Consider the following 25,123-nt stretch of genomic DNA (forward strand, 5'->3'; position numbering starts at 1 on the left):
ATTTCTTGGCCGGGCATGGTGGCTCAAGCCTGTAATCCCAGCACTTTGGGAGGCCGAGGCAGGTGGATCAAGAGGTCAAGAGATCGAGACCATCCTGGTCAACATGGTGAAACCCCGTCTCTACTAAAAATACAAAAAATTAGCTGGGCATGGTGGTGCGTGCCTGTATTCCAGCTACTCAGGAGGCTGAGGCAGGAGAATTGCCTGAAGCCAGGAAGCAGAGATTGCGGTGAGCTGAGGTCACGCCATTGCACTCCAGCCTGGGTAACAAGAGCGAAACTCCGTCTGAAAGAAAGAAAGAAAGAAAGAAAGAAAGAAAGAAAGAAAGAGAGAGAGAGAGAGAGAGAGAGAGAGAAAGAAAAAGAAAGAAAGAAAGAAAGAAAGAAAGAAAGAAAGAAAGAAAGAAAGAAAGAAAGAAAGAAAGAAAGACATTTCTTACTTTTCTAGGAAGATTGGCTATACTGATTTTTTTCTTAAGTGTTGAAAACTGCATACACACAGACATGCATGAACACATGCACACATTTTTTAATAGGAAATCTTCAGGAGGAAGTTTCACTATAGAGGAAAGACCTAAAAGAAAGAATTAGAAGCCAAATCTCCCAGTTTTCAGCTGATTCAGCTGATAAGAAGCAGAACAAACCAACAATAAACAGGAAAAGCATTGAAAAGGACTTTGAGACTTCTGTGATTTTTATCAGCAGATGGCAAGTGTAATTTAATGTAGACAAACTAATAATTAATTGGGGAGCAAGAAGGCTGGTCCAGTGATGTGAGCAGAAAATAATCCTCTAGCACACAGATCAAGAAAAGGATTTAGGGATTATTCTTGAAAAATCATTAAAACTATCAGTCTAGAGCATAGTTCTGGGAACAAAGGCAAACAGCATTAGCAGAGAGAAAGCATAGAAAACTGGAGGTGGTACCTGTTACTTTGAAAAGAACTTGTTTGATCTAGTCAGGAATATCATCATGGTAGCAATTGTTATATAAGAAAGTGCTAGAAGAATGACAAAACCCACGAATCAAATGCATCCACGTACACAGGGGAACGGAAACTTCAACGCCTTCAAGGACCAAGCACATAGGTGAATGTGTGATGTGACCATGGGAATGGTCACTTTTAGGAATGGTGGGAACTGGGTTAGAATGGAGGGTGCCTAAAGGTTTTCAGGTTTTTGCACACACACCCAGGCATACACCAACCTACCCACCCACACACTGTATTGGCCAAACAAAATATATCTGCCTGCTTGGTTCAGCTCTTGGCTGCCAACATAGATGCGGGACTAAGAGAGTTTTGCTTGGTGCCTCTCTTCTGCCTCCTCCCTACTAGGAGAGTCCCTGGAGGGTAGGACTGCATCTTAATCTTATATCCTGCCTGCACTGCATCTCCCTTGTTACTCGCCCTTGAACACTGGTTGCAGGTGTGAAATGAAGAAGGTGCACCCTGCTATACACAGCAGAAAACGGCTACTGACAATCGCTGTACCTGTTTACTCAGTGGCCACAACCGCTGAAATTGCACATCAAAAAGAGCTCATGTGTGGGCCAGAAATGCCGATTCTGTGCTTGACTCAGCCTCCCTGAACCTACTTTGCATGTGATGTATGAATTATTTTCGTCGATGTTACATATAATGCTGCACTTTTTTTCTCTTCAGTCTGTTCCTCCCACCAAGCTTGGTCTTTCTTCATCCAGATCTCTTCCCTTCCATTATACAAAGGAACTTCTCAGTTGGTTTTTCCTTTTCTGCCCTCTCATCTGGGTTCCTTTTGCTCTTTAGCCTTTCTTTTTTCTCCCATTTATGCTGCAACCTCAATGAATGGTATTGTCAGGGAGCGTGATCCCCTGGTTAGTAGAGTTTGTGTTGTTTAACTGACATTCCACTCCTTCAAACAGAGCAACCTTTTTCTGGTGGGTAATATTTCTAGAATAGATGGATAATGAAGAAGAACTTTAGGCTGATCTTTATCTGTTTAAATTCTATACTATGAGATCTATATAAAAGAATTGACATGACATATATGTAACAAATATGTAAATGATGTGTGTGTGTGTATAATAAAGCATAATGAAATGAATACCTCTGAACCCACCTTCCGTCTTAAGAAGTAGAACACTGAAAATCCTGTTGACATCTTGTATTTTACTCAGTGTTTCTTTGATGTCTGCCAATCCTGCCTTAGGGTCACTATTATGAGCATCAATTATGAGTGTACATTGTGATGGGTGCACAAGTTAATGCTTTGTCAAAATATAAAATAAGCCTCTGAGTTGCTTCTTGCATCTGTCACCTCTTCCCCTTCCCAGATGTCCCTGCTGTGGCACAGGCCTTGAGGAGCTCATCTAGACCATGACAAGAGCACTCTCATTTGTGTCTCGGTCTCTGTTTTCACCCAACGTTGCACCAGGGGTTGGATACAGAGCCAAACCTCTGGGAGGCTACAAATGGGGGGATTCAGCCCATACAGACAAGCAAATCTGTGTATCAAGTAGAAATATGGTATTAGTTCAGTTTTCATACAACTCCAAATAACTAGCAAAACATGAATTGATTCTATTTACATGCCACATTAGTTTCCAATTGTTTTGTGACAAATTACTACAAATTAAGCATCTTAAAACAATGCACATTTATTATCTCACAGTTTGTGTGGGGCAGGAGTTTAAGGCAAAGCTTGGCTGCATTCTCTGCTCAGCCTCTCATATGTCTGCAAGAAAGGCATTGGCTGGGTTGCATTCTCATCTGGAGGCTTGATTGGGGAAGAATCCACTTCTGAGCTTCTTCAAGTTGTTGAATGGATTTCTTTGTGGTTATATCACTGAGGGTCCCACATTTTTTGCTGGCTAATGGCTGGAGGCTGATCCTGAGTCCTCAGGGTCACCTACAGTTTTTCTTGCCACAAGTGCTTCTCCAACATGGCGGCTTGCTTCATTAAGTCATTGAGTCTCTGGCTTCAGTCTGCTAAGGTGAAGTCTTATGTGATGTAACATAATCCAGGAGAGTGACATCCCATCACCTCTATCATATTCTGTGGGTCATAGGTCTTGCATATGCTCAAGGGGAAGGGATGGCACAGTGGCATAAACACCAGAAGGGGAACCACTGGAGGTCATCTTAGCAGTCTGTCAACTACATATACCTAAGTGGACAGTGCTTTGAAGCAGGAAAAAAAATCCTCATCAGGCAGATATATTTCATTGGGGTTTCTTCCCAAAGATTATGTGATTATAATTAACAAAAAGTTGGCGTTCTACTGAAATTTTAAAACCAAATGATGCATTATGTAGTGCTGAGTATTTGGAAGGAGAGGCTTATTTTATTATTTAAATTTTAAACCCTAAATATACTCCCCAAAGTGCTTTAGTTTAAAAAATTGTAAAGTAGAACTGACGAGAGAAAAAGTATATACTAGAAGGAACTATTTTTCCAATTTTAGAAAAGACATTTGATTCTGTTTGGGCTAGGAAAAATTAATCTGTTCCTGAATATGATTTTTATCAAAAGAAAATTCATTTCTCCTTGTCTCCATTAAATAAATGTTGAAACCGCAAAAATACTGGTTTACAGAGATACAAGTTAGTCAGCCCAGCGTACTTGTCAACTTGTGCTCCAACTTCCACACTGTCATCAAAGCCATTTGTCCTAATCACAAACTTGGTTTTGTCACCTTTCTGATAAAAGCCTCTGATAATTTCCCACTACCCACAGATCAACCTTGTCTTTTTTTTTTTTTAAGAGGCAGAGTTGTGCTCTGGCACCCAGGCTGTAGTGCAGTTGGGCAATCATAGCTCACTGCAGCTTCAAACTCCTGGTCTTGAGCAATTCTTCCACCTTAGCTTCCCAAAGCTCTGGGATTACAGGCAGAAGCTATTGCACCTGGTCTTAAATCTTGAGCCTGATATTTATGAATCTTCAAGAATTGGCTCCCATCTACACTTACCATCTTCCTCTCCTTTCATGCCCCTTGCTCCATCCAATGCTGTGGACAAACCACACAGTTTCATAAACCCCACTGCTCCTCTTTCTTTTCCCTGACTCTGCACAGGTTATGCCCTCTACTTGATGTGTGTCTACTCCCTTTCTTTGGGAGTTTCAGACACTTCTTTTCTAGGCCCCAAGGAGAGATGTATCTATTGTTCTTTACCACAGTTCCTTGGGTATGGTGCCTGACACACAGTAAGTACTCAAATATTGCTTGAATACGTAAATCTCAGATTTCTCTTATTTAAAATGAGGGATTAGATGAAATGATGGTTTCTTACAGCTCTAAATTTAAAAAAATCCTCACATGGATTAAGAGAATGTAAGACTGCATATAAATAAACTGTGTGGAACAAATTCTAAATGCTACAGTGTTTCAGAGGAATAAGGTATTATTCTGTGCTGGAATAGTCAAGAACATTTTTGCTAAAGGAGGTGGAATTTGAAGTAGGTATTGAAAGATGAGAGGGAGTTTGAGCCCTTGCTACCATGATGCCTTCTTTATAGTAGGCCCACATTAAGTTTATTGATTTGAATTGAAATGTAGACCAAGGGAGAGGAGGAAAGACTTTGCAAACGAATAAAAGCAAGACCAGCAGCTCCAGTGCAGGAATGAGCAGGGTAAATGTGGATTAGGAGGACATTTTCCTGAGCAGGGTGTGCTCTGGCCAATAGTGAAACTAATAGTGGCCCTGTAGGTTGAAATAAGATTATATGAAAGATCTGAAAACCAAAGAGTGCAGTTTGGATTGCTATGGTAGGCAACAATGAGCCATGACATCTTCTCTAAATAGAATGATATCATAGCACTTTAGCTTTATTTGTCTGATGCTGGTAAGCAGGCTGGATGGGCAAAGAGAATAGTCAGGGAGATTAGGTAGGAGGTCTTAATCTGGATACAAATCATTGCTTATATTTTTATACCTCTATGATTTAGAAGATACCCACTAAACCTACAAGAGAGGTTGTTACCACAAGCTTTGTAGGAAGGTAGAGAAGATATGAGATATTAATATTATTTTACATGAGAACTGTGATTCGATCTGAATTTGTCCAAGGTCATATAGCTGGTAAATGGTATATGGTAAACGATGTCACTGGAACTCACACATATTTTTTTTCTTAACTTCTAAGGATGATTACTTCTATGTGTCAACCTGACTGGACTAAGGGATGCCCAGATGGCTGGTAAAACATTGTTTCTGGATGTGACTGTGGGGTGTTACTGGACGAGATTAACATTTGAGTCCGTAGAGGAAATATCACCCTCATCAATGCGTGTGGGCATTACCCAATCCGCTGAGGGCTTGAATAGAACAAAGGGCAGAGGAAAGGCGAATGTGCTTCTGTTTCAGCTGGGGCATCCAGCTTCTCCTGGCTTGGACATTGGCGCTCTGGTTCTCAAGCCTTCAGACTTGGACTGGGAGACTGGGATTTACACCACTGCCCTCCCTCCCTCAGATCTCAAGAAAGAACTTAACCAAACCACTGGCTTTCCTGAAGTGATAGGTATCTCTGTCTGTCTGTCTGTTTCTCTCTCTCTTAGGTTCTGTTTCTCTGAAGAACACACTAATATAACTTCTAAGTCCAGTATTCTTGCCATCAAGAAAAAGAGATTTCAAACATTAAAAATGAGGAAGCTGTGCAACTTTATAAGGTATGTGAATCAGCATAATATAGTGGAAAGAGCCCTGGCCCAGATATCAGGAATTTAAATCCTAGTCCCCAGGCTAAGGCAACCAGTGTGGCCTTCAATAGAAACGTTCTTCTGTGGTCAGCTTCCTTTTCCTCATCTGTTACAGGGGAGCTGTGCTCAAGTTCACTCTAGCTCACTAGTCTTGGAATTTATGTGTCATTGGCTAGAAGTTTCAATGACCCAGGGTAGCTGGCATCATGGCAGCACAAACAAGCAAAAAACAACAAAAAGTTGGAGGAGGTGTTCATTTTAGGGCCATGGATGATGAGTTCAGGTTTTGCACATTAGGAAAAAGTTAAAGGGAATGGTAGACAGAATCATGGCCCCCTTTAAAAATGACAACAGCCTAGTCTCCCAAATCTGTGACTATGTCACCTTACATGGCTAAAGAAACTTTGTTGATTTGGTTGACTTAGGATTTATTTTTTTTTTTGAGATGGAGTTTTGCTCTTGTTACCCAGGCTGGAGTGCAATGCTGCGATCTCAGATCACCGCAACCTCCGCCTCCTGGGTTCAGGCAATTCTCCTGCCTCAGCCTCCTGAGTAGCTGGGAATACAGGCGCACGCCACCATGCCCAGCTAATTTTTTGTATTTTTAGTAGAGATGGGGTTTCACCATGTTGACCAGGATGGTCTCAATCTCTTGACCTCGTGATCCACCCGCCTCAGCCTCCCAAAGTGCTGGGATTACAGGCGTGAGCCACCGCGCCCAGCCTGATTTAAGGATTTGAAGATGAAGAGATTATCCTAAATTATATGGGTGGGTCCTTATTAAAAAAAAACATAGAAAGGCAGGTCAGAGTTAGAAAAGGAGATGCAGAGGCAGCAGCAGAGGTTGGAGTGAAGCGATTCCTCTTTTTGAAGACGAAAGAGGGGCAGGCACCAAGGAATGCAGGCAGAATATAAAACCTAGAAGACAGGAAAATGGGTTTCTCTCCTAGAGTCTCCAGAAGGAACACAGCTCTGCTGACACCTTGATTTTATTTTATTAATTGTTTGAGATATCTCACTACGTCACCCAGGGGTGTAGTTGTGTGATCATAGTTCACTGCAGCCTTGAACTCCTGGGAAGCAATTCTCCCCTCTCAGCCTCCCTAGTAGCAGGGACTACAGGCATGTGACACCACGCCCAGATAATTTCTCTAGCTTTTGTAGAGAAGGGTTCTTGCAGTATTGCCAGGGTTGGTCTCTAACTCCTGGGCTCAGGCAATCCTCCTGCCCCAGCCTCCCAAACTATTGGGAATATGGGTGTGAGCCACTGTGCCCGGCCAACACCCTGAATTTAAGACCCCTCTTGGAGTTCTGGTCCCCCAAGACTGTCAGATGAACTTGTAATGTTCTAAGGCAACAAGTTTGTGGTAATTAGTTACAGTAGCCACAGAAAGCAAATAGTGGAAGTGACTAGGGAGGGAGGACAAATATTTTTTGAGCCCTTCATGTACATCAGGCATTGAAGTCACAATAAGCTGGTGGAGGGAGTGGTGTGCTCAACATTCCATATATCAGGAAAATAAACCTAAGAGTGGAAGTAACTCGCTCAAAGTGAATTGAGACTGGGGCTGTGTGTGTGCTTATGCATCATGCATGTGCTGTGCTGAAAGGCAAAGCCCACTAGAAGCTTACACAGCAACATAATTACACGATGTTGGAAAAACGTGTATACAAATCAGTGGACCAGGGAGTTGGCAATGGGGAAGGTCTTCAACTGATTGGCCAGGACCAACCGTGTGTCCGTAGCATGTGCTTTTCACACGTGCTATCTCATGAAACCCTCATAAAACACCCTGCAAGGTAAATTTTATTCTCCTTGTTTTTATGGCTGATGAAGGGAGGCTTGAATTGAAGTACCTTGCCCCAGATACTATAGCTAGTTGATGCCAGAGCTAAGATTTAAATACAGAGCCTGCCTCCTGTGATTGAGAAAAACAAAACATTTTTATTTTAAAAAGAAAGACCCAGAGAAGGGCATAATTCAACCATCACTTGGAAGTATGTGACCCCACCACACAGAGAGGATCATAGTTAGCTTCGTGGCATGAATATTTATATAATTATCTGTTCTCCAGATGTTTAGCATAGTCCTGGGTGTATTATAGGCACCCAGTGTATACTTATGTGGTGAAATATGTCCGTGGGACCGAGGGGCTTCTGTGTAAGGTTGACTTAAAAGGCTGAAACGCTTAAGTGTAGAAGGATGAAGTCTGAGATCTGATGGTGCTCAAATATAACAAAGTCCTTTCTCCCCTTGAAGCATTTCGGCAGGACGAAGCCATCACCAGTCTCCTCCCTTTCTCCCCTTCCTGACAGCCCAAAGCACATACCCTTAGCACCAAGCCCTTGGGTCCTTAGCACTTTACTTCACCCACTGTCTTGACCGTAGGGGCTCCCACTGCCTCCAGCATCAAGCCTAACTTTCTAGGCTCCCTAGCCTTCTCCCTGCTGGCATCTTCTTTCTCTAGCCTTACCCCTTGTCCACGCAAACCCTTGTCTCCGGTCAGCCTGATGCCCTGATGGGAGCCTGTGGAATCCTTGCCTCACAACCCTCTCTCCCCTTACCTACACCTCTGTCCAGAACCCCAGCATTTTGGTGAATTCTCCCCACACCCTGTAAAACGTCTTCTTTAACTCTTCTCGCTCCTCTCCCTAACTACTTTGTTATTTTTGCCAATGCCACTCCATTTGCACCTTGAATAAAATAAAAATTCCTTAGCACAACTGGAATGCGTCTTTCTTCCATCTCGGTCTCCCTTGGATCCCCTCTCCTTTTTGCCCCATGGCGTCACATACCGGCCTCTCTCAGGTCCAGGAGCTTACAGCTCAGGCCCTAACCCTACCATCACCAAAAATAGTTCCTCCTATTCCAATTACAACTTAAAAGTCACCTTAGAGTTGGCTTTCTGGTTCCTCACGTTTCAGTAGATCCCTTTAAAAAAAAATCTATTTGTTTTTAAAAAAAGCTTTTACAAATGCTTTCTTGTTTTCATCTTTATAATTATTCATTTGTATTAGTTGGTCACTATCTGCCACTTCCCCTAGAGTCAGCTCTGTGAACAATGTGTTTTGTTTTTGGCCCCTAGCATGGTGCCTAACATGAAGTGGGTACTTACATATTTGTTGACAAATGAATATCTTATGTTAAACTCTAGTCACTAATTATTCTATAAATTTGAGCATCACTTCGTGACTTGTTTAGAACGCTGTTTTGTTTACTTATGTTGGTGGGTGTCTATTTCCTGTCTTTAATAGGACTGTACATTGCAGAAATGATCTCTTACATTTCTCTGTACCAAAGGAAGTTAGATGCAAAGAATGAATGAAGTTAGCCTTAATTTGGTGTCTGTCACATTCTGAAATACTATAACCAGGATACGTGTCTAAACTTGGAGGAGACACCACAGTGGGGTTTCATGTTACTTGGGGTCCTGGTAGTACTGGTTGGGATCTAAGGTCTGCACCGAGCCTAAGAACTGTGTATACCCCAAATTTTCTTTGCATTGGAGACGTCATATCACTTGGCCAAAAGACCAGTTAAGCCAGCATCAGACATAATCTTGTACCTTTGGTTGAGGACCAGAGAAAAGACTTGGTTTGAATTTGGAGGGCAGGTGAGAGGACAAACATAAATCTTTAAGTCCGAGAATCCCACTTTGCCTGGGAAGATAGTTGCATTAGAAACTAAGAAACAGAGGTCTACGGTGTTCCATTTCCCATCTCACACTCAACCTGGAGACACAGAATGCTCTACGCTCATTCTCAGAAATGGACTGTATGATTTGATTTGTTATTGCTTTTTATATATATATATTTTAATACAAGAGCTCTCTCTGTTGCCCAGGCTGGAGTGCAGTGGTGCAATCATGGCTCACTGCAGACTCGACCTCCTGGGCTCAAGCGATCCTTCCACCTCAGCCCCCCAAGTAGCTGGGACTATGGGTGCACACCATCATGCCAGGCTAATTTTTATTTTTATTTTTGCAAAGACAGAGTCTTGCTATGTTGCCCAGGCTAGTTTCCAACTCCTGGGTTCAAGAGGTCCTCCCACCTTGGCCTTCCAAAGTGTTAGGATTACAGGCATGAGCCCCTGCACCCAGCAATCCTCATTTTCTTTTGGTTGAGCATGATTAGTTGATTTCACATATGTTAAGAGCATGTATGATAAAGTTACACTGTACTCTGCTCTTTGGAGAGTTAATATACGAAGCTTATTATCCTTAGATAATATAGTGGATAAAAACATAAAAAAGCTCAAAAAGGGTTTAAATCAATTCACAGATGTCAGAGTTATAGCTAGTTCTTAAGAGACAATTAACTTTACAAAATACTCCTCAGTGATGTTACTGTTAGAGAATAGAGATGTAATTACCCGTCATTCCTACTGAACTCTGACACTACATATGTGTGCACATTCCCTGTGACCTCCCCCAGACATTTATTATCTTTCTCCCATCCTTGTCCCTACTCACACCATTTTTTCTCACCATTATCATCACCCTACAGGTAATCACTTTGTTTCTTAGTTATCTTTCCAGAGTTGCTTTATGCAAATACAAGCAAATAGGAAAAGACCTTATCTCTTCTCCCTTTCTTACAGAAAATGCAGCATGTTCTATTGTTTTGCCCTTTGAGTTCTGTGTAACAAAGCATTCTGCAACTCTTTATCATTAGAAACTCATTTTTCAACATTACTGCACTATATTCTGTTGTATAAATATATCATAATTTATTTAACTAGTTCCTCTTTGGGTGGACATGTGGATTTCTTTCCTCCATTCTTTCTCACAATTGTGAGCAATGCTACAAGAATAACCTTGTACGCATGTACTCTCTGACATGTACATATGTATCTTAAGACAAAGTCCCATAAAAGGGACAGCTGTCTCAAAGGGTACCTTCATCTGAAACTTTGGTTAAGTACTGCCAAATTCCCTTTCATAAATATTGTACTCTTTTGTACCACACGCAACAAGGTATGAGAGTACTTGCTAACACTTCAGTTCTTAGCATCGAGTATAGAAATGTAGCTTCTAGGGATAATGGGTTCTATCAGCTTACTCCTCAGCACTCAAAGAAGTCATATTTCTATAGAAGTCGATAAGATACAAGGCACAGAATTGACGAGGATGACAGCCACCTAGTCTTTTGAAGCTTTATGTAGGTTCAAACTAGGAAAACCTTATGAAAAATGTATAAGACAGCCTCTTTGTAACGCTTCTGCTGAGGCCTATCCCCATGCCGGAATCCAAGTGTTCTGTCTCCTATGTGCATACCAGCATTGGAATAGGGTCCCTGCTTCGACTAACACAGCAAGATTAACTTCATTTGGAAGTGCCAGTAGCTGCCTGGCCCAGGGCAATGGCAAGGTAAGTAGCAGGCTTTGGAATTACGCCTGTCTGGATTCGCGGCTCCCCTTACGCATGTGACTCTGGGTAACTCATTTGGCAGACTGGAGTCTGTTTTCTAGACGATGAAGATGGGAATACTAATCCTCATACCTTTCTGGACTGTCATAAAATAAAAGGAATCACGTATGGGAGGCTGCTTAGTACATAACAGTATTCAACACTAACTTTGCCTTTCTGAAAATAGAGAACTGGGAAGAAACACCTCAAAGGGCTTCTAAACATTAACATTTATGTCACAACTTCTGTATGTTAAAGCTTTCTTATTTTACTCATAGAAGAGGCTCTAAAAGTCAACTTAGTATTGTCCTACATGTAACTCCAACATGCTTTGTTGTTTGGCTTCTCTGTCTATATTCAAGTGTAAATACAGATGCCAAAGTTGTTAATTGGTTGAATACAGAAAAGCAGAGATTAAAAAATATTGTTAGAAAAAGCCACCACTGCTACCACCACTAGCAGCAACCTCAATAACAGTGGTGCTTAGAAGGCTGGGGTAGGCACATAAATAGTTAGAGCCTCAGCATATGGCCACCTCAAGGTTAAGTTGTCAAGAAAAGGTCAACTGTCTTCCTGGTGTGCACAGAGCAAGCCAATGGGCAATGCATTTATTTCCTCCCCCCCGCCAGTTTAACTAAAGTTTTGAGGTATCTCTGTAATAAAACATTGAATTTTATGAAGATTTACATCATAAAATGTAAAATCCATTTTCTTTGGCACTTAAAGGTGAAATTTCAGTTATCTGGAAAATTAATTAACTCAAATAATTTTAATTTGCACGAATTTAATCAATATTTATTGAGTGTCCACTATGTGTTCAGTATTGTGCTAAGTGCTTATTTGGAACAAAAATTGTCCCCTACATTCTAGGTAAAAATGTACCATCCAAAGCATAGTCCAGATTTATGTTAATTTTTCAGTGAGTCTTCATGAGAGGTTTATTATCATTGTAACTGATTTTAATTTTAGAGCCTTCTGGGTTCTATAATATATCCTTCTTCCAAAGAAAGTAGAGGGATAAAATTGTTGAAACAGCAAATGTGAAGTTGAAATCACTTGACAGTCTGAGAATCTTACATATCTACTTGAAACTTCAGTTGTAATAAACACTTTTGACTCACAAAGCTCATTTGTCAGCCTTATATAGCGAGTGCAATTTACTTAGCTAATTTCACTAGTAGATTATGTTCTTTCAGGGCACAGAGAAATAGGAATCATAAATATGCCATTACTGCCTGCTTTTGTATCTCATTTCACAGCCTCATAGCTTAGAGAAAATATATTTGAAAGCACAAATTAATTGTACCTATTTTCTAGAAGTACTTCAAAATGCTATCTTTTATTAGAGATACCAAATCTACTCAGTGATAGAATTTCAGTAGATACATATTGGTATTATGCAAACATAGTAACAACAGTGATAATTATAGCAGTTACTCTGTAGTGCTTACTCTATCAGGTATACTGAGATCCTTGAATGGATTACCACCTTTAATCTGCTGGGCAGATTAAAGGCATTGCTTTAATTTCAGAGAAGGCACTGTTATTATTCCCATTATATAAAGGTGAAAACTGAGACTTGAAGGGGTAATTTTGCTCACATTATTCATGTTCCTATTTTAGTTAAATTGGGGTCCTTACCTGGACAATCCTACACTGCCATGGCAATCCTATTTATGCCATGTAAGGTTTACTCATTCAAATTCAGCAAAGAAACAGAGTCCCAGCTATATGCAGAAATAATCTTTACTTGCTGGCCTTAAGTTTTACTACCATAGGAGGTAAGAGGCTTAAAACATAATATGAAACACATGATAGAGTTATAAGACTTGTTTCTAAAAGTTGATTTCGGAATCACTCCCCTCTCCACAATGTCTGGGGGTAAAAATTCACTATGAGTACTTTCTCTAAACTCTTCAGAGATTTCACTTTGCCATATATACTCATGAAAAGCTGTATCCTAAAATGTAGTATCCCCATCTACCCTGCCACTCCCCAAACTCTTAGGTGTGACAGTATTCAACAGTATCAAAGTAACTACTGAAGTTGACAAAGGCACTTTTCTTCCATAGAACCTCCAGCCATACTAATATTACCTAATTTGTACTCTTAACATCTAAAGACAGTTATTGGCATTATTAGAAGACTTTATTGAAGGGAGATGTAGACAGAATCAGAAAAATGAGTTCAAAAATCTAGGGAGGTCAATGAGAAAATCCAGGGATTTTTTTCCCCCTTACTCTTTTCATAACTTCAAAATGTTCGTGTCATCTGATCAGGAACAACTGCAACCATGTAGCTTGCCCTATTTTGGCTATCTGGCTTCAAAAATACTTTCCCTGGAAGATCATTGTAATTCAAATCCATTCAGTGCTGCTTCACTTTTGTAATTTTGTTAGCTAAGTTTAAGTAGTGTACCCTGCACCTACTTTAATGATATAGCACATTGATAACATTTTTCCTCATTTAAAGCCATGTTTACCCACAGAGCTTTAGCACCAAAAAAGTTCTAAAAGGCACTCCTTACACATTTAAATAATCTGAACAAATAATTGATACAGGTTAAGCCCTGGCTAGTTCTGAGTTTTCCAAATTAAGATCACAGAATGTAAAAACTGCACATTAAAAAAAAAAAGTTGGCAGAATATATTTCCACAGGGCAGAATATACATTCAAGGTCACAATATGCCCATTCATTCCTTACTCCAACATGTAATACACAACCAGGCCGATTTCCAACTGAATTTTGCCTTAAGTTTTCTTAAGGGAATGATGGAAACTTTATTACAAAAGATGGTAAAGTTGTCTGTGACAGGAAAATCAGGAGGTCAACAGAGGTAAGAGGAGAGGTGTCTAAATGGAAGTGAGAATCAGTAAGTTGCTAGTGAAAATCTAACTCACTTAGGTAATTTTTAAAGACCCTCAAAATAAGGGAAGAATAAAAGAGAAATTTAAAAGAAAACAGAAACAGCCAGAGGTGAGACACAGACATTTTGATGGGGGGGGTTGTCTAACTACACAATGAGGTCATCCCATCTCCCGGAAGTGACACGTAATCACCTGCTTTGCACTAGCTCCGCCCCTTCCCTCAAAGGTCCCGCCCCTCCACCAGCAGCCGGCAGAGTGTTAGGGGGCGTTTCTCCAGAAGGAAAGCTGTGAGCTGCGACGCTGAGGAAGGGGACCCCAAAACGTCTGGCACTGCCCCCTCCAGGGATCACTTTGGACCGCGTCACTCGGCCCAGCCGGATTCTGAAACGCCGAGGGGTCAACCTGATGGGTTTCGGGGTCAACGGAAGAGGGGAAGGGGAGCCCTGGCGGGGAGAACCCCCCGGTCCCCCGCCCAGCAGCTGAGGCACAGGAGGGCGGCCATCTTGGCCGGGAGGGTAGGGCTGGGGAGCTGCGGGCGCCGTGCGATTGGGGGGCTCGCCCGGAAGTGACGCCAACTACCCGGAAGCGGAGGGGGTTCCCTGGCCCACTCCCCCCTCGTTCGTTTGCTCCCCCGCTTCCTCCCCGCCCCCCTTCCTCTCCATTCGTTTCCCCCCCTCCCCGTTCCCTGCCTTCTTCCCCCCCCCGCCGTCCCTCCCCCCCAACCTCCGGAGCTGGGAAGAGAGTCAAGATGGCGGCGAAATCCGATGGCGGTGGCGTGGGGGTGGGCTTCGCTCAGCTGCACAACCTGGACGAGGCGGTGGGCAGCGGCGGCGAGGAGGACGGGGAGCCCGGGGGAGGCGGCTGCGGCGGCGGCGGCGACGGCAGCGAGCCCGGCGAGAGCAGCTCGCTGCACATCTGCCACTGCTGCAACACCTCCTCGTGCTACTGGGGCTGCCGCTCCGCCTGCCTGCGCTCCCTCCTGGGCAGGAAGCCGCGCCGCAGCGCCGCCGCCGACGGGGGGGACCAGCCGCTGCAGCCTCCCGCGGCCCCCGGCGCCGACCGCCAACCCCCGACGCCCTCGGCCGCGCGGCCGCAGCCGCCGCAGGTGGAGCGGCCGTGGCTCGACTGCCTGTGGATCGTGTTGGCGCTGCTCGTGTTCTTCGGGGACGTGGGCACCGACCTGTGGCTGGCCCTCGACTACTACCGCAAGGGGGACTACGTCTACTTCGGGCTGACCCTCTTCTTCGTGCTGGTGCCGTCGCTGCTGGTGCAGAGCCTGAGCTTCCGCTGGTTCGTGCAGGACTACACGGGCGGCGGGCTGGGCGCCGTGGAGGGGCTCAGCAGCCGGGGCCCCCCCATGATGGGGGCCGGCTACGGCCACGGCGCAGCGGTCTCGGCCACGCCGGGGGCGCAGCGCCTGTGCCGCCTCTCCGTGTGGATCTGGCAGTCGGTCATCCACCTGCTGCAGATGGGGCAGGTGTGGAGGTAAGAGCACTACGGGGTGGGGGCGGGCCGGCCCTGCGGAGACCCCTCCGTCCTCCCAGTGCCTCGCGGGGCGGCCTCTCGGATGGGCCGGGCGCTGGGGGTTCCAAGGAGGGACTGCCGCGCGCCGCCCCTGGCGTCTCCAAAACACCAGCGTTTGATCTGGATCCCTGGCCACGCCTTTGGTCAGGGGAGGCCGAGTCCTGCCGTTGGCCCGTCCTCGTCCCCGCTTCGCACTTGGCGGGTCCCCTGCCCCGGCCCTCCCCGCCTCCTCTGCAGACCTCCGTTCCCGGGCGCCCCTTTCCCTTGCCTCCGGAGGTAACCAGCCGCGGTCGCCCTGGGCTGCACTCCGGCTCGCGGCCCGGTGGAGCCTTCCCTCCTCCAGCCTCTGCACTCGGGTTTTTTCCCGGGTGAGACATCCTCCCCTCTTTTCCCGTTCTCCCTCTGCAGTGGCCTGCGTGGGGCCCTGTGGAAAAACCCTCGCTGCCGCCTCCGAGCACTCCTGGATTCCACGCCCCTTCCTCCTCCTGCACTCCCAGCCCCTGCGAATGACTCCAAACCGATGCCCTCCCAGAAGGGAAAAAGACTTTTTTTTTTTGGTGTACTGGATTAGACGTGTCCTTTTCTTAGTGACAGGTAAAATTGGGATAAAATATGATGGGGCGAGCGTTTGGTGTTTACTCTCACCTCCAGAAAACCAATTAGCCACCTGGATACCTGTTCCGGGGAAACAATGTTTTTGGTAGTCAGGCCAGTGTGTAGGTGATTTACATTTACACAAGACCCAAGCTTGGCTTTGCGGCTCTTTACCCTTTTGTAAATTTCCGGTGTGGCAGTTCAGTCCCTCCCAAATCACTTGCAGGTGCTCCTTCTGTCAGGAGCCTTTATTGACTGCCTCACTGGCTAAACTGAGGCAATGAACCCATTCTCACCTGGGTACATCTGTACCCTCTTACTTAAATTAGCTTATGTGTCTTCTGGAAACAGTGAGTTGTAGGTGAGAGCATTTACTGGAGATAAATTACACGGGGACAAGCTCTTCTAGTGCATGGCCTCTGTGAGAAGACATTTTGCCTAGACCGCCCTGACTCCTAGCCTAGTAAGAGATTTTAGGCACTTAGTAGTTCAAGTAAGAGATACACCTAGGTTAGCTGAAATAAAGTATACTGTCTTTTCTATGATTTGCGCAGATCTCTATTTGGAATTTATTTAAATAAAAGCGCTCCAGAAACCATGGGATTGAATTAAGTCAAATCACGAGAGTGGACACAAGAACTTTGTCCTGCAGTTCACATGCACATTCACGCTAGGGGAAGTGAGGGTGGTTCGGTACGCCCAGCACCACCCGGAGCTGTCTACTGGCCTTTGTAGGCTGAACCAAACAGCTTTTTCTCTAGCTGCATTTGTCTGCAGACAATTTGTTTCCTGCTGATAAGTTTATAAGAAGTGAGGGAATAAAACAGGAAAAGTGCTGATTAACTTTTGGCTGTTATGAGCATAGCTTGGGGTCAAATAAAATTCTGAAATACGTTTTAAAATTGAAATATCAATCCCCAAACACTCACACACCCAAAGTCATACGGAATCAAAGGTAGTGTGTTTGGTACTGGAGATACCTTTTTTTGGAGAGGGGTGTTTCTGGTTAAGATACCAGGAATGAAGTGGGGAGGGACAAAAAGTATGGGAAGAGAGATTTTAACATACCAGTAGAATTTAGCAGCATGTGAAGAGAGATTTTAACATACCAGGAGAATTTAGCAGCATGTATTGGTAGGCTTCTGCTGAACAAGCCGAAGGCAGCTATCTCCATGTGGTAAACTTCTAAGTGTGAGCTATAAAAATGTTGGTGTCAGGTTAAAATTCCTGTGAGAACTCTTTCTAATGGAATCTGTCCTGGACATTTATTAGTAGTAAGCTTTGAGACAGAATGAAATTGGAGTAGACTAAATCCCCACCTCCATTCACCTAAACCTTAATTGTATCTGGGCAAAGTAGAAGTCCAGATTGTAGGACGAACTGAAGAGCACACTGTAAATGTCAGCTGAGCTTTTGCAGTTGTATGTAGAGCAGTACTTTTTTTTCTGATCTTAACTTTCATCTGCAGTGATACAGATACGTTTTTGAAGTGCCTGTGACTTTACTGTCTAGTTTTTTTTACTTTTTTTTTCCGAGATTAGAGTATATGGCTAAATATTTTCTAAAGTTATTAAAAGACATGCTAATTTTGCTAAGTTTTTTCTTCTAACATAGCTGTACTTCAGAAGCAGTGTTTACTGAGGAAGGAGTCTGTTTTTGGATTTTTTTTTTCTGTTAGCTGGTTTTGCTTGAAATACTCCAGGAGCAAGGTCTGCTGTCCGCTGCTTTAGTACCTGCTGGCGTGCTGTTTGCACTGAAGTCATTCATCTGTAAAAGCTTTAGAGGGACTCTTGTTTCACTTTTTTGCCAAACAATTGCTTGTCAGTGTGTGTGGATACACATCGTCTGTTTTACTGCAGGTCTTTTGGGGTTATAGTTGCTTTTTGTAATCATTTTTGCTGTTGAAACTTTGCTGTGTCTTATGGTCACATGACATAAACTTTAAGATCTAGTATTTCTATCATTTGGTTTGGGCCGCATCTTTAAGAAAAGATATCAGTGAAGTTGTACATTGTCAAAACTGATTCCATTAAACCATGAATACTTGTCTCTTCGCATTTTTTAAAGTGTAAAATTACTTGGTTATAGGTTGGACATAGCACAAAGCCTGTTTAATAAATTTAGGTTCCCTCAATATTAAGGTGGGGCACTTCTGTGCATCTTGCCATTGCTGTCAAGATGGCAAATACTTGATATGTTTTATCAAATGACTTTACAGAACGTAAGAAAATATTTCTGGCTGGGCTGAAATTGGAGCATGGAAGAATGGTGGTCTGTAGCATTAATGTGGTCTCATGAACCTGCTCTGCAGAGCAGTAGTGTGTGATTAAGGTCTTTTCATGCATGCCTTGCTCTCACTAATTACTAAACATGTAACCTCTGTACAGCTTGATGTGCTTTATTTCTCAGGTGTTTTTCGTGGGGATAACAGGCATATGAATCACTTACTCTAGGAGCATGAGTCACATTGGGCTTCACATTTGTACAATGTGTTGTTAATAGAGCATTTTCCTGGAGGGTTTGGCGTTAGGAACAGTGTGATTTCGTTTGCCTGTTGCATTGATGTATTCAGGTTTTCCCCCCAGTTATTGTCCTTTCTCTGCTTTTGTGTTACTTTTAGAGGTTGCTTAGTGCATTGTCAGTTCTCTTCAGTCTAGAAGCAACAGTGCTTTGACCAGAATGTCATGGCCACATCATTAATCTCCCATTTAATGAATTTAGTTTTATGTGCATGTTTGCACTCTAATGTTTCAGAATGAAAGGAATTTACTTCTCTATACAGCTTGCCATATTTAAGGGGATGGTCAGTGGTTCTTTATCTTGTGAGATGGGATGTGGGAGAAGGTTGCCTTCAGGGGATTAAAAAGGAAGAGGCATTTTGCATTTCGTGATGGCAGTATCCAGCTGAGCAGCCTACAGTTCTGTTTTCAGCGTCGTTTTCTGATTCAAGACTGGTGTAATTTGGGTATGCAAATCTCCACACAATCAGTGGTGAACTTGCTGGGCTGGTGAAGATGCTTTATTATTATTTTTTAATCGCTCGCCTGCCCTCCTCTCTGCTCCTCTGTGTATGGATACTTAGTCTATTATGGGTCTTTGTTCCTGTGGAATGTTTTAGAGTAGTGGTTCTTAGTTCTGGCTGAGAATAGAATCCCTTGCAGCTCATAAAGAAACAGAAAAGCCCAGGCACTGCTGGACCTGCTGAAGAATACTCCCCAGGGAGGACCCAAGAAGTCATAGTTTTAGAAGACCCACTGGTGATTACATGGGCACCTCGGGCTTGAGAAACACTTGGATTTCAGGCTGATTCTATTTGGAGAGGGATGTAAGATGTGTGTTCTTAATAAATGATGGCAGAATTGGGAAGGGAATGATCTTGGTACCATTAAATTTGGCCCCTGGATAATACCATAACAAAGGGACTTTAACCTGGAAGCATGAATATCTAAATGTACTTGGGGCTTACTCACGGGTATGCACTTATGTTTTCTGTTTGTTTGTTTTTTTTTTTTGAGCTCAAGTATTAATCTCATTTTGAATGAATTCCCAAATTCAAAGCAGTTTTCAATAAACATAGCCCACTTCTCTTTGCCTTTTATGGGATACAAATAATGTTTATGTTGTGTGTTAAAAGTGTAATGATACTGTTTAATTCTGAAATGATTCCATTAAATAAGCTTGAGGAAGCATAACTGGGATTATGAGTGGTGTTGAGATAAGTGATCTGTAATGTCCCTCTAATGCTAAGATTTTCTGGTTTAAGAATGGTAATATCGTCAATATTAAGATATCTACAAATAGGAGATTCATATGATGGGGCCAGGTTCTATCACAGACACATTAATAGATTGTGTACATGTGGGGTGTGTGTGTGCGTAGAGAGTTTTATAGTCTTATTAATAGGTGGGAATCTCATTGTAAAAATAGTATATATTTTTTCATTTTAACCATAAACTTAATGGAATTCTGGTTAAAAAGAAACTCATGGAACCATAAACAATGGAATTCTGGGATTTTTCTGAGCGGAAAGTTGAGTAAAATTGATCTGAGGAAAGTATAAATGTGTTTGAGTCGTCAAAAAAGCTTTGAAAAATGTTGAGTTTTGCCTGTTGAGGAAGTGGATGTGCTGTAATGTGTCAATAACTAGACCACTGTGCCAAAAAATGAAGCGGGTGGGTCATGAGGGAGAAAAGAGAGTCCCACAGAATTGATATGTTTGTGAGGATTTAGTACATGGTGAAGGTGGCAGTGCTAATCAGTGGATGGAGAAAGAATCATTTAACAAATGAGGTTGGCAATTGACTACCTATTTTAAAAAAATGGATCTCTACGTAAACAGGAGTGCTTAAAGAAGGAAAGGTGAAAACATAAAATGTTAAATGTAAAAACACTAGAAGTAGGATCATTATTTTGTATAATGTTGCAGTGGGCAAGACCCTTTGGTACCGTCAAGGAAAGGAAGGAGCAGATTTAACCACATAAAGTGCCTCACCTGGTTTCTTCCCTTCTCCCTTCTCCCATCTGAAACATCCAGAAATACATGCTTAGCTGTGAGGGTAAGCGGGTTAAGTTGGGTTAGAGCTATTTTCTCTAGGAGAATAAATATGAAGAGAACATCTCTGAATATTCCTGTTTTTGAGTGAACAGTAACCGTAAAAACTTGACATTTATGGTAAATTTTCAAGGGAAAGGGATGAAAAAATGGCGTGCTTTGGAGTAAAATTACAACTAGTGATGCAGCATAGTGTTTCCAGAAGGATCCAGAAACAAAACACCGAGTCTGTGTTGTAAGAAGGCTGGTGCTCCTTAATCTAGCAGGCAGGTGCTTACTAGAAGTCATAAGTGGTTCATTTTTGTCTTCAACATCATTCGATACTGTAGACTTACTCATAAGGTCAATTGACTAGTTAGACTTATGCGGTAGGTAGATTCTGGAATGTTGGAAAGATTCTGTGGGATGCAAAAAGAAATAAGCTGTGTCTCAGACGTTGCCATTTTCGCCCTGGGATGATTTGCTTTATAACGTGCTGTCTGCAGATAAGTTTGTGGTTAAAATTTTAGTTTATTCCCCATGGTGTGCAGTTTATCTAGTTTTTTTTAATCAGAAATTCCGAATTTCTTATTTGCCTCTTTTTTTGAGACGGAGTCTTGCTCTGTTGCCCAGGCTGGAGTGCCTTGGTGTGATGTAGGCTCACCGCAGCCTCTGTCTCCCAGGTTCCAGCGATTCTCCTGCCTCAGCCCCCTGGGTAACGGATTACAGGCACCCACCACCATGCCCGGCTAATTTTTGTATTTTTAGTAAAGATGGGGTTTCACCATGTTGCCCAGGATGGTCTCGAACTCTTGACCTCAGGTGATCCACTGGCCTTGGCCTCCCAAAATTCTGGGACTACAGGCGTGAGCCACTGCACCCGGCCTTATTTGCCTCTTAACAAGTAAAACTTGTTATAAAAATACAGCATCATTTAACAAGTTCAGTTACTTTTGACTAAGTGCCTAAAGACAATCCACTGCTTACTCCTATAGGAAATATTTAAAGCACGGGACGTAGTGTGTGGAGTTAAGAAGTTAGGTTTATCACTCTGCAAGTCACAATCAACCACTGGCCTCAGTTTCCTCATATTTATCAAACAAGGAGTTAAATGGATCTTTAATGTCCCTTCAGTGTAAAAAAGTTCATTATGCTGCAGGTGTTTGTGCTCTGAAAACAGATGTAAAGAACGAATTTCAGACTGGTTTGATCAATTAAAATATTTTTAAAGCGAGTGTGTATGTTTCCTAGGTGTTGATTTGGAGTAGAGAGTTCTAATCCTACCATGGATTGTTTTAACTTACCGAACAAATTCTCCTTTGGGTCACTCACCTACCTATAGGGACATTTTGTAGATCTCATCAGTTAATGTTAAAATTTATGGCAGACTAAACTTACTGAGAAACTCGTGCTGACTTTATCAGCTAATTTTGTGAATCTGCAATGTCAGCTAAAATTAAACTATATTTTTAAGTAGTCTTTTTTTGTAAGCGGTTTTAAATATTTACTGGTAGATTAAAGCAATATATGCATATCTGTCTAAGCCATGTATTCTGGAGGTTTTTCTGAATTGTTTACGGAGGCTAATTTCTTTTGTGGGGGTCAGAATTGTTTGAGATGTGTTCTTTAACTTTGAAAAGTTAATGTTTGTAAAAAAAAAAAAAAAAAAAAAAACAACTTTTTTAGTGACAGCATCCATGTCAGTTGAGCTCTTTTAGAAAATAATTCTGTTAAGTGAATTGTTTTTGTTTTTACATTAATGTATAAGTTATTTTTTGGCAGTAGTCGAAGTTTTAGGAAAGATGGGATTTGCTAAGAGAATTCAGTGAATATTGTTACAGTGACATTAATATAGTTCTATGTAAAATTCAACATTAGGTTTTTCATTTCTGTATTTCTAAAGTGGGTAGATCTTGGTATATTGCATAATTTTAATATAGCTCAAACATTACAGCACCCTAAGGTATTTTGCAGATTGCTAACAAAAAATTTGTTCTCATTGATCTCTTTTATCTTAAATATCAACAAATAGTTTTTAAAGTAAGTTTTATTTTGACGGCAGTGTTTTTGTCTTTTTAGTTTAAATGTGAAGAAGCGGTTTCTGTTTTAGCTTGGTCATTGATTTAAAGCATGGACTGCACTCACCACTCATTTCTAGGGAGAAATGAGAATATTCAGTTCACAGCGAGCTACATACCATTTTCCTCAAACCCCTCGGAGGAAAAGTAGGGTTGATGATTACTGTTCTGACCCAGCCATATGCTTTCACTCATGGCTAGGTGGACTAAAACATTCACATCACCCTGATGCTTCCTTTTCTTTCCGTCTTAAATACAGCAGACAAACGAGGAAAGGCAGCAGATTTGAGGAAGACACCAGACCTCTGGCAGTTCCAGTAGAGTCAGGCAGGCAGGGCAATCCAGAACCCAGGCCCCACTTTCTCACTTCAGCTGTGTTTCTTCAAGTGTGGCAGAGACTCCTGTGTTAGGAGAGCCCACGGGGCCATTAACAAGTGGATTCGAGGCTTTACTACAGACTTAAGGATCAGAGCCATGGGGAGTTGAGCCAGAGAATGTGTATTTCTGCTCAACTTTTTTAATTGAAGCTTTTAAGCATGCAGGGAAATAGAGCAGTATAGTGAACACTTGTTCAAATTCACCTGGCGTCAGTAATTTAAAGTTAAAAAAAATTTTTTTTTTAATTTAAAGAAACAGATTCTCACTCGGATGCCCAGGGTGGAGTACAGTGGTGTGAGCATAGCTCCCTGCAGCTCCCTGCGGTTGAAGTTCTGGGCTCAAGCAGTCCTCCTGCCTTTGCCTCCTGAGTAGCTGGGGCCTAAGGTGTGTGCCACCACACTTTGCTCGTTTAAAAAAATTTTTGTGGAGATGGGGTCTTGCTATGTTGCCTGGGCTGGACTTGAACTCTTGCCTTCAAGCATTCCTCCCGCCTTGTCCTTCCAAAGTTCTGGAATTTTAGGCTCCAGCTGCTGTGCCCAGCCAGTGTTAATATAGATATCTTTATCTGTACGCGTGTGTATATTTAACATATATCCTATCCCGATGTTGCACCTCTAAATACTTCACCTCAAATATGAAATGTTCAGAATTCTACAAAGCTACAGTATCATTATCACACCTAAGAAAATTGATAGTGTTTCAGTAATTATCTTTAATTCTATCAGATCATCTAATCGCTGACTCATACTCAGATCTGCCTAGTTGTTGACCTCAGCAAATTCGTTTTTGAGTTTTTTTCTCCCCTTAATAAAATGTATGAATTACATTTCTGTTTCTTTAGAACAGTCCCTCTCTGCCCTCCCTCCCTTTTTTTTCTCATGACATCAACTTTTTTCCAGGGTCCAGGCCAGTTCTCTTGTCTGCTGGTATTTTGGGTTGTCTGAGTGTTTCTTCTAGGTGTCGTCTGCCCTCTGTATTTCTGGTAAACTTGAAGTTGCATCTGGGGGCTGAGCTACATTCAGGCACAACTTTTTGTCAGAACTACTGCTTTCTTCCTGTTGGCATCATATCAGTAGGCGCTCCTTACCTGCTTTTCCCCACTGTTAGTGAGGCCGAGTTTTATCTCTTGGTTAAGGTTGTGACTGCCCGATTTCTTTAAATACAGTTTTTTCCCTTTGCAACCTGTATGTAACTTGTGGGTTCATATGTTAGCAAAGTGCCAATGTCTTTTTCCCTAAATACCCTTTACCTTAGAGTTTTAGCATCTATTGAAAATCCTTGCTGGAATCAATTATCAAGTAGGTGGTGGTGGTGGTGGTGGTAGGGACTTGTATATTGAAAAGGCTCCCCAGTAATTCAAACCTTTAAGGTGTGCTAGCCACTGCTGTCCTATTAATGTAACTAGGAGCTGAGTTATCAGGTCTGTTGAATGGGTTGCCAGTAAACAGTTAATGAGTTTAAGCTTCATGTTCCTTTTAGAGAAACAAATAAAGTGCCCCCAAGGCCCCCTAGGTCCTAGTTTAGTGTTGGAGAGGACATGTTTGTCTGATACTTGGACTAAACTTGAGGTGAGCCCTGCTAGTGTGGTAATGTGTGACAAATATTCCAGCAGAGTGGAGGAGGCACAGAGAAATTACTAAGGAGGAAAGGAAAATATTGAAAATTGTTTTTATACATATTGTCTCACTAATTTTCACAAGTGTTTTGTGCCCATTTTACAGATGAAGAAGTTGGCTTAAAGTGATGAAGTAGCCTGTGGCACTGGTGGAGGAAGTTTCGAAGCCAGAGCTCACTGACGGCAGAACAGGTTTCATCGTACATCAGGATCTCTTCTCCCTGCTTTTAAGCCCTGATGTCCAAGCTGTGGGCAGGACTGAATTAGTTTGCTTTAGTTTGGGACTTTGCTTTCTGGCTTATTGAAGATGGAGGAATGATATTCTTAACCCCTTGGGCCTCTTGGTATACAAGCTGAGGTTCTTTGAGACCTCTGATGTTGCCAAGTCCAGCTCAGTCATAGCGACCCCCACCCAGGTGGTGCTGAAGGAATTGAGAAACAGGTGGGAGATA

The 25,123-nt window shown here is 42.5% G+C and overlaps 1 protein-coding gene across 1 annotated transcript in view; it reads left to right on the forward strand.

The window, feature by feature from the left end:
* Positions 1-14,200: 14,200 nt before the first annotated feature.
* Positions 14,201-25,123, forward strand: part of XKR6 (XK related 6) — a 323,424-nt gene continuing 312,501 nt past the window's right edge. Inside the window, exon 1 of the mRNA XM_035269864.3 lies at positions 14,201-15,436. Within this exon, the coding sequence (XP_035125755.1) occupies positions 14,700-15,436 (737 nt within the window). The 5' untranslated portion in view covers positions 14,201-14,699. The remainder of the gene's footprint in view (positions 15,437-25,123) is intronic.

This window comes from Callithrix jacchus, chromosome 13 (assembly GCF_049354715.1).
Source record: "Callithrix jacchus isolate 240 chromosome 13, calJac240_pri, whole genome shotgun sequence".
In the NCBI taxonomy this organism is placed as follows: domain Eukaryota; kingdom Metazoa; phylum Chordata; class Mammalia; order Primates; family Cebidae; genus Callithrix; species Callithrix jacchus.